The sequence below is a fragment of the Molossus molossus genome, unplaced genomic scaffold (assembly GCF_014108415.1).
Source record: "Molossus molossus isolate mMolMol1 unplaced genomic scaffold, mMolMol1.p scaffold_m16_p_2, whole genome shotgun sequence".
Taxonomy (NCBI): Eukaryota; Metazoa; Chordata; class Mammalia; order Chiroptera; family Molossidae; genus Molossus; species Molossus molossus.
The window spans coordinates 8283777-8297193 of NW_023425355.1; the positions used below are offsets into that span (position 1 = coordinate 8283777).

The window sequence follows — 13417 nt, forward strand, 5'->3', positions numbered from 1 at the left end:
CAACATTCACCCCTATCCTGACAGAGATCACTACACTAAGATAGAACTTTGTTTCCTTGTGAATACAGCAGCATTTCTAGTTTGAAACAGAGGATTTTCAAGTATTTGTTACATCAATCTGTTTCGTTTGAGGAAGGCTGGCCATTCTGTCTTGGCATTGAAGGACACTGAGATCCAGAAAGTGAAACATTTCTTCTAGATCTTATTGGTCCAAACTGTGCTGAGTGTGGTGAAAGAAGAACCTTCTAAACAAATTAAATATCCCTCTGAAACAAAATCCTGAAGCAAATGCCCTGGATACCAAATTAAAGTCTTAGGGGATATGCCAGGGGTCTTCCCAGTTTACAGTTGTCACACAGAAATTTCTTTCCCTTCACTTTCGTTCACATACTCCTCTAATTCCCACAAACAGTTCTCATTTTAAAGCTTAGTTCAGTACCAATTACTCTGAAATTTTGCTTAATGTGGTCTGGCAGATTGAAAAAATGAATTGGAATACAAAAGTAATACAAGGCATCTTAATGGAGTGGAATGAGATGTGGAATAGAAACTAGAAGACATGGATGCCCTTGGGCATCTCTTCCCCTCTTGGCCTTCCCCCTGCCCCCCCCCCCCAGATTATAAAGGAAGAGGCCTGGGCTACAGGGTCTCTAAGACCCCTAACACTTGTAGCATTCTATGGTTCTAACCCCCCCCATCCCAACCCCACCCTCACCCCCCACTAAGGTATTAGGATATAAAGATATGTGTGTGTGGTGGGGTGGGGGGCAGGCAGTTTGGAGAAGGGGGGAAATTGCAGGCAGGCACTTCATTTGAGCTTAGCACATCCAGTAGAGTGTGCAAGATGTGGGAAGAGGGGGCAGGAAAACTTGTTAATAGAATAAAATGTTTACTTTGCTAAGGATAAGGTCCAAAGAAGCCTGCATCACTAATACCTTTGAAGCCCAACCTCCATGCTGTATTGTTGAAAACCTACCAAGAGCTGCGAGTGAACTAACAAGACCTCAGATGATTATATTAACCACGTTTCCTTTCTCTTAAGTTTGGTTTTGTTTTCATTGAAATGTATTCAGGAGGCTAGACACAGGCTCCTACCTGCTTCTCTACTGGCATGTGGGGACAAGCAGCTACAGAGAAAAAAAATCACTATTTTACTCTTTTATCCTATTAGTTTTCAGATTTTGTCACACGATTTGACTCTTGATAAAACCCGCAGCTCAAAAAGTATGTATGCCATATGTGTTCTTACTTGAGTCAATATAAACTCCTACTCGCTATAAACTTCATCCAGACCAGACAATTTAAATATTGGCCTAATTTGGGCTTTACAGTTATGAACAATAGAATGGGAACTCACCAATTATTTGCTTAAAAATTGACTTTACAAAAGGTGATTTATATTTACCTTAATATTTTGTCATGTATATAGCCCAATCAGGCATCCAAGATATGAATCAGATCCTTAAACATGTTTTTTCATTTTCTTCAGAGTTCCAGAAGCAGTAAGAAACCCAGCTCTGGGAGTGCCCCTGGGCAAAGATAAAGGAGGTTACAGCTTGTGGAAGTAGTAATTAGAGCCAATTACAACTTGACTTATCTGCTTTGTCATTAAAATACCTGTCAGACCTCTCATTTTCCAAACAGAGGAAAAGAAAGGTATAGCTTAGTGGAGGGAGAGGGTTAGCCAAAGGGAAAGGATTTCTAATTCTGTTCACAAACTTACTGTGTAACCTTAGACAAACACACTGCCTTTGGCTTCAAACTGTGCTTTGCTCACAGTTAACCCTAGCTTTTGGGGCTGAAAGGGACCACAGGAAATCACCTGGTCCAGTCTTCAAAAAATTAAAGCACTATTATAGTCCCGTTTTCCAAATGAGACATCAAAGACCTAGACAATTCAAGTTAACTAGAATGTCTTCTGCCTCCTACGTGCAATGGATTTGATTTTGGTCTTTTAGCTTAACTGTCATGAACAGAATGTAATTATTCTCACTTCACTCACAGATGTTGTGTACAGGTTAAATCATAACCACAAAACACTTTGAAAACACGAAGGGAAGTTTACAAATATAGCATTACCAACAGAGATACTAGCACTTGGAATAGATGGGTCTCAAGGAAAAGTAACAGGAATGAATTTAGCCTTTTGAAGAATTAGATTGAGGAAAGAAATAGAATTACATTCAACTTAGTTAAAAGGAACAAACTCACTTTCTGCAAATGTGTAAGAGTGTAATTAGGAGTAATGAAATTTTGAGAAAGAACAGGAATGCCATTAATGGATTTATCACTAGATTTGAGAGAGTAATAAAGAGTAGGTGAAATTTTCCACGTAAAATAAAAAAATCCTAAACAAACTGGGCTCCTTGGGGGAAGGTAAAAGGAAATAACAGGTTTTTCTTACACTTTAAAAACCTTATACAAGTTCTAATGATTTTTTGCCTTTTGTCCTTAAAATGATCTGTAGTTGGTCGCTGAATGCCTGGACTTATTATCTATCTTCCTGTCTCCAATCTTTCTTCACCTTGCATTCTAAAGCATTCAAATTACCCCTGCCCAAATCACTATCTTTACCAGCTACTTTGAACACATCAGTCGCTTCACAAACCCTTGTTATCCTTCTTCATATTGAATTACTCATTCATGATTTCAAGCTCTCCATCAATACACTCCAATCGACTCTTTCCTGATCCTTCTCTACCGGTGTTCCTTTTCTTTCAATACTACACTTTCTCTTCATATACCTGAAACAAACCCCATTCCTGCATCAGATAAGTCATCTCTCTTCACCTTTCTTGAAAACCAACTCGTATTTGATGTGAGGACTATAGAGGGGGCCTAGTCCATTTAATAGGTAGAAGCCTCTTGGTAGTCATTGGATATGATTAGCTAAAGGAGATTGGAGCCAAGCTCCCTCTTCCTTACATGTTTCTATCAGGGAGAAGCAAGGGCAGAATGGTCTGGAGGAGAGTGTGGAAAAGTGCTGGTGGATACATTGCTGGGAATGAGCTAGTTCTAAGTATTCAAGAGGGCTGCAGTCTTTTAGGGTTTGTCTCACCTTTTCAAAGCTTTAGCTTTAATAAAAGCCTCTTCATATGCTGTCTTCCTTGATGAAGGTGTGTAGTAGTCACTATCCGAAAGACAGACTCCTACAGTGAGGGAAGGAAGGTGATTCCCTTAGTTAGCCAAGTAGGCACAATGGTGTCAGGAAGGTTATTTCAAAAAGAGGTGGCAATATTACAGTGTATAGTATTTCTTTGGCAATACATACTCTGGGGAGTAAAACTCTTAGCTGAGGATGGGAGGGGCCATTCTATGATTAGATCCAACATGAGTGACATGGGCAGAGTCTGGTTACCTGGCAGATATTGAGCTTAGAAACAGTATGTATTTTGGATTTTTAAATTTTATTCACCTCATTTTAACAGCATATATAAAATGTTGCACAGACAAAAAGCATTTCTGAAACTTGGTCACTCCTTTGAGATTGGCACAGAATACAGTTTTGAAAAAAAATCAATGGTGGAAGAATTTTCATCTCTAAGGGCAGATTTGATTTGGAGACAGCCAAAAGTCACTTGAGAATAAGTCTCATGAAATACAGTGGGTCATAATCTGAACATAAATTTTAGTGAAAGAAGGATGTAAAAGGATGACCTCTCTTACTGTTTAGAGTAAGTATCTTATAAGCCTCACAACATGCCACCCTCAAAAGAAACAATGGTTACTGGGATAAATAAGTAATTGTTTTAAAAGTTTTGTTTGCGGAATAGAAATATGTATCTGATTTTGTGATACTAAAGGGAGAACAGGAATAGCTAAGGGAAGACTACAAAACATTCAGCTTCTTTGGAGGCCAGGTAATAAGGTTCTCCATCAACCTCCTATGGCTTCAAGATGGTAAGCAGTTTTTGTATCAAGCGTAGATAGGTAGCCCTGCTTGACTTAAATGAGTGATGCAGCTCTTGGGAAGCAGAACGTGGTGCTGGATTACACAAAGACAACCAAAACTAACACAAACACACAAAGGCTTCCTGGTATGTAAATTATTTTTGAGGTTAAAGATCTCCTTTTACAGAATTTAGTATATAACAAATTAAAAAACCAAACTTCTTGACCTCCCAACATTAAATAACTAAATGTGCAAAAGAACCACCATTAAATAGGGCATCAAAAGCTATACATTTTCTATGAAACAATATATGCACAGATTTTCAAAGCTGTGAAAATGCAATAAAGAGCACAACACATTTTGGTCACTTTATTAAATGACATTAAATAGTTTAAGTTTCAACTACTAAACAGCACTTTGAATGGTGAAAACACAGATAGTATTATTGTCATACTTGAATGCTTTTCTTTAAAAACACAATTCCAGTCCTTATATATATTACAAAACAGCCTTAAAGGAAGAAGTGACATCTTTTCTACAGTACTTAAGGTACTCAATACAGAACTGAAAAGCAGTCTAACAGAAACAAAGGCAAGTCTTCACAGCTGTATGATTTCAGCAGCCAAAGCTGGATGATGACTGAAACATTACTATACAACTGGGACAAAACATATACAGTATCACAATACTAAGCAAAAACGCTTTACACCCAAAGAAATAAAACAGGTTACAAAATGTGGAGAATTTAGCAGGCAAAACTGTATTACAAGCAACATTTTAAATCGTCATTTTTTAAGCCATTGCAACTATTTAAAACATCTAAAACAAATATAAAAATGAGCCTTTTAGTATCTTATTGATGTGATTTTTGTCTTTAAATATTTGTTAAAGCTTGATGTTATACTCAAAGTACATATTATGTAGCTAAAATGTCAAGTGAGAAGAGTGTATGCAAAGTGGTCCAAGTTTTATTTCAAACTCTCTTAATTCCAATTAATCCTTCTATGTATTATTCTTTAAGTCATAATTTCACCTATGGTAAAACGGTTTAGAAGGTTGCCAAAATTTTTCACATCTATGTCTTTGAGCAAGTAATTAGACCATGTTGAACGTTCCCAGGTCTAATAAATCAGGTTTAAAGTATTCTGGACTTGTAGAAATACCGACTGATAACAGTTGGCCAGGGTATACTGTCTTCAAATATTTATTTAATAAATCTTGTCTTTTTCATTTCTCCTAAACACACATCTCCCCCTTCCACCAATTAAATAAATTTGATTCTATAGCTGGCATAATATCCAAATATATGGAATTTGTTTGTGATAAGTCATCCTGGGAGGTGGGGGGTGGATCCAACAAGCCTCACAAGTTTCATTATCACAAACCTAGTGCTCTTGGATGTTTTATCACTAGTTCTTTGAAGATAAAAATGGAAATCTCTTAATCATCCAAACATCTCAGAAGAGTTTTAGCTAAGTCAAACTCATTCTAATCCAATGATACCTAGAGTAAATGATCATCCACTCAGCTTTCTTTTTTTCTGGAATTCTTAGCTGTTTCCACTACCTGTTATATTATCATCTCAAAAGTGTTTTTGTCATGTTGAGGTGACTCCCATAGTCTAACAACCTTTTTCTTTAAGAAACTCAAGCAACCAAATTGTACATGAATAAACTTATAGGTTATTTTTACAGGCCTGGATTAAGAAAAACAGCAATGCAATGATGTTCTAGTAAAACTTCACAAAAGGGTATTATATGAATTGATTTGGGTCAGAAAACTGCTTCACAGACCTAAAGTTTTCAGAAAAAAAAAAAAGAACTTTGAGACGTAATTTAAGAAAACATAGGGAAGTTTGGGGGGAAACATGATGAGAGAAAAGAAGAAGAGCATCGAAGCCAGTGATCCTTATCTTTAAAAGGAATTAATTCGCAATACTGACAGTACTGGGAATTGTTAAAGCACATTCCTCATGTGAACTTAAAGTCAGCAATGGTTCTGCCATTTTCATGTTGTTTATAAAACAGGGTGTGAACTTAACAACCACAATATCATCCTTAACCTCCTAAAATGCTAGAACTTGATTTTGTTAGTCCACATCCCACTGCCAGCAACAGGATGAAGCACTAGCACTGGCACCAAGCAGTTAAGAAATGCGCTTTACATTAGTGCCAGGAGAGAGAAAATTCTTGTGTGGAAGATAATCCGCAACCCTGAAATTTTACCGGTAATTATTTCAGCACATATAACTGAAAATAAAAAATGGCAGAAAGACTAAAGAAGAAAAAGGAATTCTCTTCTTAGGCTGTACTTAAGGCTGTTTATACAATGCTAAGATAACTGCAAGACTCCTCCAAGTTTTAGAGCAGTAGTATTTAAGAATATTGCACACAATTCTGTGTCAAAGATAACCCTTAATTCTAACCTTCAGTCACAGACACGATATAGCAGGAGCCCAGTTTCAGACTTCAGTCAAAAGAACATTAAAACCATTTCAATCACGTTAATCAAGAAATGGATTAAGTACAAAAGTATTTTATAACTTGAGGAATCAACTCTAAGAACTCAGCTGTGTGTTTTTATATGTAAAGAATGAATATATAAATCTGTATTCTTTCCTAAATTCGTTAATTTTATGGTCGCTAAAAGCAGGCATAAAAATTTAGAGAGGAAATCTGTGGAGTTGTTACTGTTATGGAACGACTTGTTTTCACTGAAAACAATTTGAAATATCTTCTGTACTCAATGTGTGTAAGAAGATTCTAGGCAACATCACTGACAAATGTCAGGAAGAAATGGTATGCCCTATTTTTAAAAAATTTAAAACTAATATGGAAGATTGGCATTTAAGGGGACCAAACCATTTATACAGTTGAGTTCTGTTAAGTCATTGATTCCTAAAAAAATAAAAGATCTTTCTATGATTTTAACAATCCTTTAAGCTCTTAGTGCAAAATCACATTGATTTCCCTTGGGAAGGTCCTGGATTTTTGCTTCTCATTGGGGGTGGTGCACGCTGTAATGGTGGTGGCTGCATACCACCAGCCACTGACTGATACATTCCTCTCATATCAATCTGCTGGTAGTTAGAAGGATTCATGATTAAATTTGGAGGCTTTGGCATCATGAGGTGACCTAGTGTTGCTTGTTGATAAGTCATTTGTTGCTGTTGCTGCTGATTGTACTGCTGCTGGAGCCTTCGGTTCATGAGTATTCGCTGAACACAGCTGATTAACTAAAGAGAGAAAAGGGAGCTGTTACAAGTGCATGACCTGTCTCAAAGAGGCAAGTATCAAGTTTTGAGTTAAAATCAATTTGTTAGGGGGGGTACCATACCAAAAGAAAAACACATTATTGTTATCACCATTACTAATTTGATGGCATTCACAGGACCATTACTGTAGAAACCAGTTAGTAACACCATTTAGGGCTAAATTCTCCTAATGACTTGACTATTGTATTGCAAGCAGCATTTAGGTTAGTTGCCATAGTAACCTGTCTTGCACTGTGATTAGTCTCATGTATTAGTTACAGCACTTTTTATCAAGTCTCCTTTCTTTGTCATTCTTTTGAATATTTCACATTATGACATATAAATAAACATTTTTAGTGACAAACACCAAAGCGAAAAAGCACTCTCAGTGGGAATAATTCCTACCTGGAATGTCTGAAATTTCCTAAGATACTTTAAAATCACACAGTTCTACAGTGCTTTCTAAGTAAAATTCATGCTACAGAAATTGATTCCCTGGTGTCAAGAGTTGAAATTTCCCAGTGCAAGGCAGATGGCTGGTAAACGACTGCTGGGAAAGATGATCAAGGATCCTGGAATATGTTAGCTTTTTTTTTTTTTTTTTTTAAAGAAAACAAAGCAACATTTTACTTTTGTTGTGATAAAGGTAATGCTAGCCTTTTAAAGAATAATATAATTTAGTAGGAAACTGTGTCATATAGCTTCCAGAGTTCCATTCTTTACTCTCAAATTAAATATATTAAGAAGTATACTTATTTTGGAAATTGTTTAAAAATGGAAAATGTGGTTTAAAAAATGTCTAGCAGAAATTCCTTTTTAAGATGTCCAGGATACATAAAATATAAAATTATATGGATGACAGCATATATAAACTTCAAGGGACGCATTTGGGAAGACATTGCTCTTTTGTAACAAAAGATATTACCTTTTCTTCACATTACTAGGTTTTTGGACAAAATTTCTTCCAGAAATAAGCATTATTATGAATTCGAGAAAATTAAACATAACCGAAAGATACTCAGAATTCTTACCATCTGTTGTTTTGTCAATACGTCATTGTAGATTGCTTCTCTTCGTTTAACATCAAGCTCCTGGCTGGCTTGTCTACTCAATGCTAATGCCTGTACTTGGGTCTCTGAGAGATTCATATTTTCCTTCCACTAAAAGAAAAAGTCTCTATTTACTCCTATTGCAGTAGAATTGAAGAAAAGTAATTAAACTACTTGAAGATATTCAGGGTTTTTCAAGTTTTTCTCTCCCTTTTCCTTTATTGAGTTTAAAGGAAAACGAAGTAAAAGCAGGGTACTAAGTTTTCCACTATTGTACAAGGGTTGGCTATCTCTGGAATAAAACTGCATTTAATTTGTGCAACTGGTCATTAAAATGTTTATGTAAATAATGCATACATTTCTATGATTGACCGAATTCCCAATTTTTAGATTTCATCCATTTCTCTTTTGTCCCAACATCTAGACAAAACTGCTGAATTATACCTTGCCACTATTATCCAATTTACTAGCATTTTACTATTGCAAAACAAGTCATAAGAATTATATTCTTGCCCAGCTGGTGTGGCTCAGTGGTTGAGTGTCAACCCATGCACCAAAAGGTCGCAGGTTCAATTCCCAGTCAGGGCACATGCCCAGGTTGTGGGCCCAATCCCCAGTGCGGGGCACGCAGGAGGCAGCCAATTGATGTTCTCTCTCATCAATATTTCTATCTCTCTCCCTCTCCCTTCCTCTCTCTCTAAAAATCAATGAAGAAAAAAAAGTGTTTTTTTTTTTTTTTTTAGAAAGAATTATGTTCTTTTCCCCACAGAAGTAGTGAAGCAAACAATAACTAAAAATCAAAACAAATGGTGGAGGAAAGAATACAAATTTCTAGTTGGAGTAAGACAATTGCCAATTAACTTACTACAGCTGAAATTATATCTTCAAGAGGCTGAATCCTCACCGCTGCCACACTGTTAGTTGCTTCCACAACTTTTTCTCTTCCTTGATTTATGAGGTCCTAGAAGAATGTAAGAAATAAGTTATATAGGGCATATAAAAGACAGTATAGTTTTAAAGCATAGGGATTCTTCCCCTTGCTAATTTATAGAACTGAAAAGAAAAGCACACTTCAGCATCAACAAAGTGAAATAAAACTCATCAGTGAGGGTCTTGTTAGGAAGATAAAAATGTGAGTTTTATTGAACCAATAATTTAATAATTTAAATGACTCCATAAAAGCACATTTTAAAAAGGAAACCAGCCCTTGCCGGTTTGGCTCAGCAGTTAGAGCATCGGCCTGTGGTCCGGAGAGACCCAGGTTCGGTTCCCGCTAGGAGCACATACCTCGGTTGCAGTTTGTCCCCGGCCCTGGTTGGGTTGTGCGGGTGGCGACCACTCGATGTGTCCCTTTCACGTTGATGTTTCTCTCTCTCTCTCTCTACCCCCCTCCCACTCCATCTGAACAAAATATTAAAAAATGTCCTCAGGTGAGGATAAAAAAATAAAATTAATTTAAAAAAAGGAAACCAGTTATTACTGATATAATAAAAGCTAATCTTTCTTATTTAATTCATAATTTATTCTAGTTTTAAACAAATTATTTCATAATACTGGGCATTATCATATACTTAGTGTTGCATCTACGTGGCATTAGAATGTATAGCAATGTGTGCATTTATCGTACTCTCAAACATTTAAACAAATAATTTCTTTATTTAAAACATTTTATAACTGAAGAAAGTGCTATTTCCATATCCAGTCAGCTGCTCTATTGTTCCTTAAATAAAATAATTCAAACTACATTAATTCAGGGCCTGATTCCCTTGTGCACTGAACAAACCACATTTTACTACACTATGCTGGTTCAAAAAGGTCAACAAATAAAAGAAAATTTTCTTGGTCTATTCAGAGGTAATCTTTTAGAGAATGTGATATTCCTGCATAGAGATCCCTCAACAACAGGGCACTTGAAATTGCCTTTAATTCAAGTTAAACTACTTTTGTACTTCACAACTTACCTCCAGCTGTTGATTACTCATTGCTGACAGGGCTCCCAAATTGAAAGGAATATAAGGAGTTTGAGAGTTGAAACTGACAGGGGGTAAATTGGTCCCAGTTGGTATGTTGAAACGCATGGTCAGTCCCTAAAAACAAAAAATTATGCACTTATCCACATTGTGATTTAAAACTTGAAATTCTACATCACCTACTGGTTTAGAAAAGAATCCATATTCTCAGATCTAGGAAATTATTAACACTCTTCCACACACTAACAAAACACCCCTTTCACCCGAAACCAAGATCTTATTACATGGAAAGCTTTAACCCCTAAAGATGTACTCTTTTTCTGATAATTCCCACAGAATGGGGCAACTCATAATTCTGATGAGACTCCTAACATCACATTAACATTAAAGAAGTTTGGTACAATGAGTTAGGAGTTTAAAAAGAATTCATGTATTAGGATAAAGTTTCCCAAGTTCAGGCACATTTTTGCTCAAATGGGTTGGTGTTTGAAACAGACATGAACTATTTTAAATAAAGTTGCTGCTGGAGATTGACATACATGTCCAATGAAATATTTTTATTTTCTGATACACATTCAGTCAAAATTTAGATTTAATGCCACACATGCTAAAACAACATTTACTCTTTCCTACCTCTAAACTCAAAACTCCCGTATGTCTGTTGCTAAGTGAGAAGGTGTTGATGGGAGTTAAGTGATGCTAAATATATACCTTTCCACTAATCTCTCAATTCCGCAAGTGCTAAACAGAAATGGGGTTACAACTCTTCAAGTGGAAAATATTTTCTTCTCTCCTCTCTTCCCACTCTACCAACAAAGGTAGCCAAAGCCTGTAAACAGGCTGCTGTATCTGGGGACTCTGTTCCTGAAGACTCACCTGTTCCAAATGTGACCCTTTTCTTCCTCACTGCTCTTTCAAATGACTAACATCAAAACAAAAACCAAAAGGCATTTCAAATGATCTACCTTCTTCTCTGCTTCATATTCAGCCCAAGCTGCTTTTCTTTCTTCTTCAGTCAACTCTTCTTCTTCTTTGTGGTCCAAAAGAGAATCATGTTCATGATATCCTACAATGTGTTCTTTATGTATTTGAAGAAGTTCTGCAAGTATGGTATCCTGTTTAGATGGGTTAAAATAACACAATTATTTCCTCACTCTGGATCATATTTGGTCTACAGTTAGACTAGAAAGTGGCTGTTATACATATTTCTGACATATATGATAAATTACCTAGAAAATGGTCACTAAACATGCAACACCAGCCTTTTATGTAAGAGCGTCGCATTTATATAGCATGTTTTAGGGAATCAATTTTTAATGACTACTTTTCAGCGTTCAAGGGTTTTCCTCCAACTTTTTCCTAATTTTTTTATTTTTATTCATTCTTTTTTTTTTTAGAGGGAAAGGAAGAGAGAGGGAGGGAAACATCGATGGGCTGCCTCCTGCATGCCCTCCACTGGGGATAGGACCTGAGATCCAGACATGTGCCCTGATTGGGAATGAACTGGTGACCTTTTGGTGCATGGGATGACACTCAAGCAAACAGAGCCATGCCAGCCAGGACACTTTTTTCTAATTTTTTTCACATGTCTTTTGTGCTTTGTTTTAAGTTCATTATAAATGCTAACATAGTTTTCTTAAATCAGAAATTACATTGGATGCTGGTGCTAAAAAGCATGGCTGCTCCTATTTACAAAATTATTTAATAACTTTATTTTCACAATCACTTTAGCTACCAACCACTATACTAACAAAAACCAAATCTAAATTAAATAGCTACAAGACAGTTCAACTGGAACATATAGTCATTATATTTCAAATGTGGGAAAGTCAAATATATATTGCACTGAAAGGTCAGACCCGTGGGTCAAATTTAAACTGATATACATTGTTTACCAACTTATTATCATCATGCCCTTTTTCAAAGTCATAGTGTCCTAAGTCAGTCTTTTTTTATTTTTTTTATTATTTTTCCGTTATTGATTTTAGGAAGGGAGAGGGAGAGAGAGATAGAAACATCGATGAGAGAAAACATCGATTGGCTGCCTCCTGCATACCCCGCACTGGGGATTTGGCCCACAACCTGTGCATGTGCCCTGACCAGGAATTGAACCTGTGACCTCTTGGTGCATGGATCAACACTCAACCACTGAGCCATGCCAGCCGGACTTAAGTCAATCTTTCGAAGTTAAAAAATTAGCCCGGCCGGTGTGGCTCAGTGGATTGAGAGTTGTCCCATGGACTGAGAGGTCCCAGTTCAATTCCTGGTCAGGGCACATGCCTGGGTTGAGGGCTCAATCCCCAGTGGGGGGTGTGCAGGAGGCAGCCAACTGATGTTTCTCTCTCACATCGATGTTTCTATCTCTCTCTCTAAAAAAATAAATAAATAAATAAGTTAAAATTAAAAGCTTAAAAACTGGGATCATTTATATATTCAGTAGGAACACCAAACTCGTGCTCTGTGTAATTATGATTATGAGAGAGAGACACACAGAGATTGGGAAAGGGGGTTAAAGTGAACCAAAGTTATGTTACTTACTAATAAAAAATTTAAATATTCACAAGTTGTTTATTAAGAAATCACAGATGAAAACCTGAATATATAAAAGGCAAATTGATTCACTTCACAAAATGATTTTCCACAGCTTCTAACAGCAAGTTCCCTTAGAACATGCTTTCTAAATTAAGTGTGAATTTAGTGAAGGAACATAAATAATTACTAATCAAAGGAACGCATATAGCAAATTAAATTTAAACTGAATTTGTACCTAGTAATTCTTTTTTTTTTTTAATCCTCACCTGAGGATATTTTTCTATTTATCTTTAGATAGAGTGAGAGGGAGGGTGAGAGAAAAAGAAGAAGAAGAGAGAGAGAGACATCAATGTGAGAGAGACACATCGACTGGCTGCCTCCCACACGACTCCGACCAGGGTCGGGGATGAACCGCAACCAAAGTACATACCCTTGACCGGAATCAAACCTGTGACTTTTTGGCCCACCGGCCCACGCTCTAACCACTGAGCAAAACTGGCCAGGGCTATATGTAGTAATTCTTAATGCCCCCATAAGTTTCAGCACAGACAAAATACACACTTGCAAAGAATTTTGTGTTTATGTCTTTAACCATACCTAGAGTTATAGGGTCCAACACACGGTAGGAAATCAAATGTCTGTTAATTCAAGATGAAAAATTTGTATCATAAGGCCCTAAGTTTTTTCTGTACAACAGCAAATGCTGACACTAATTCCAAAT

General features: G+C 36.5%; 1 protein-coding gene across 29 annotated transcripts in view; it reads right to left on the reverse strand.

Moving 5' to 3' along the window:
- ATRX (ATRX chromatin remodeler) overlaps window positions 1–13417 on the reverse strand; it is a 247111-nt gene that overhangs the window by 23031 nt on the left and 210663 nt on the right. For 26 of the 29 annotated variants that reach the window (XR_004960609.1, XR_004960591.1, XR_004960595.1 and 23 more), the window contains 7 exons: window positions 11130–11279; window positions 10156–10281; window positions 9060–9155; window positions 8177–8305; window positions 6956–7127; window positions 3059–3149; window positions 1406–1529 (listed from right to left, as the gene is read on the reverse strand). Coding sequence is in view for 3 of the 29 variants with exons in the window: in XM_036270983.1 (XP_036126876.1) it covers window positions 6849–7127; window positions 8177–8305; window positions 9060–9155; window positions 10156–10281; window positions 11130–11279 (780 nt within the window). In the remaining 26 variants the exon portion in view is untranslated. The other 3 variants (XM_036270983.1, XM_036270984.1, XM_036270986.1) reach the window with 3 other exon arrangements.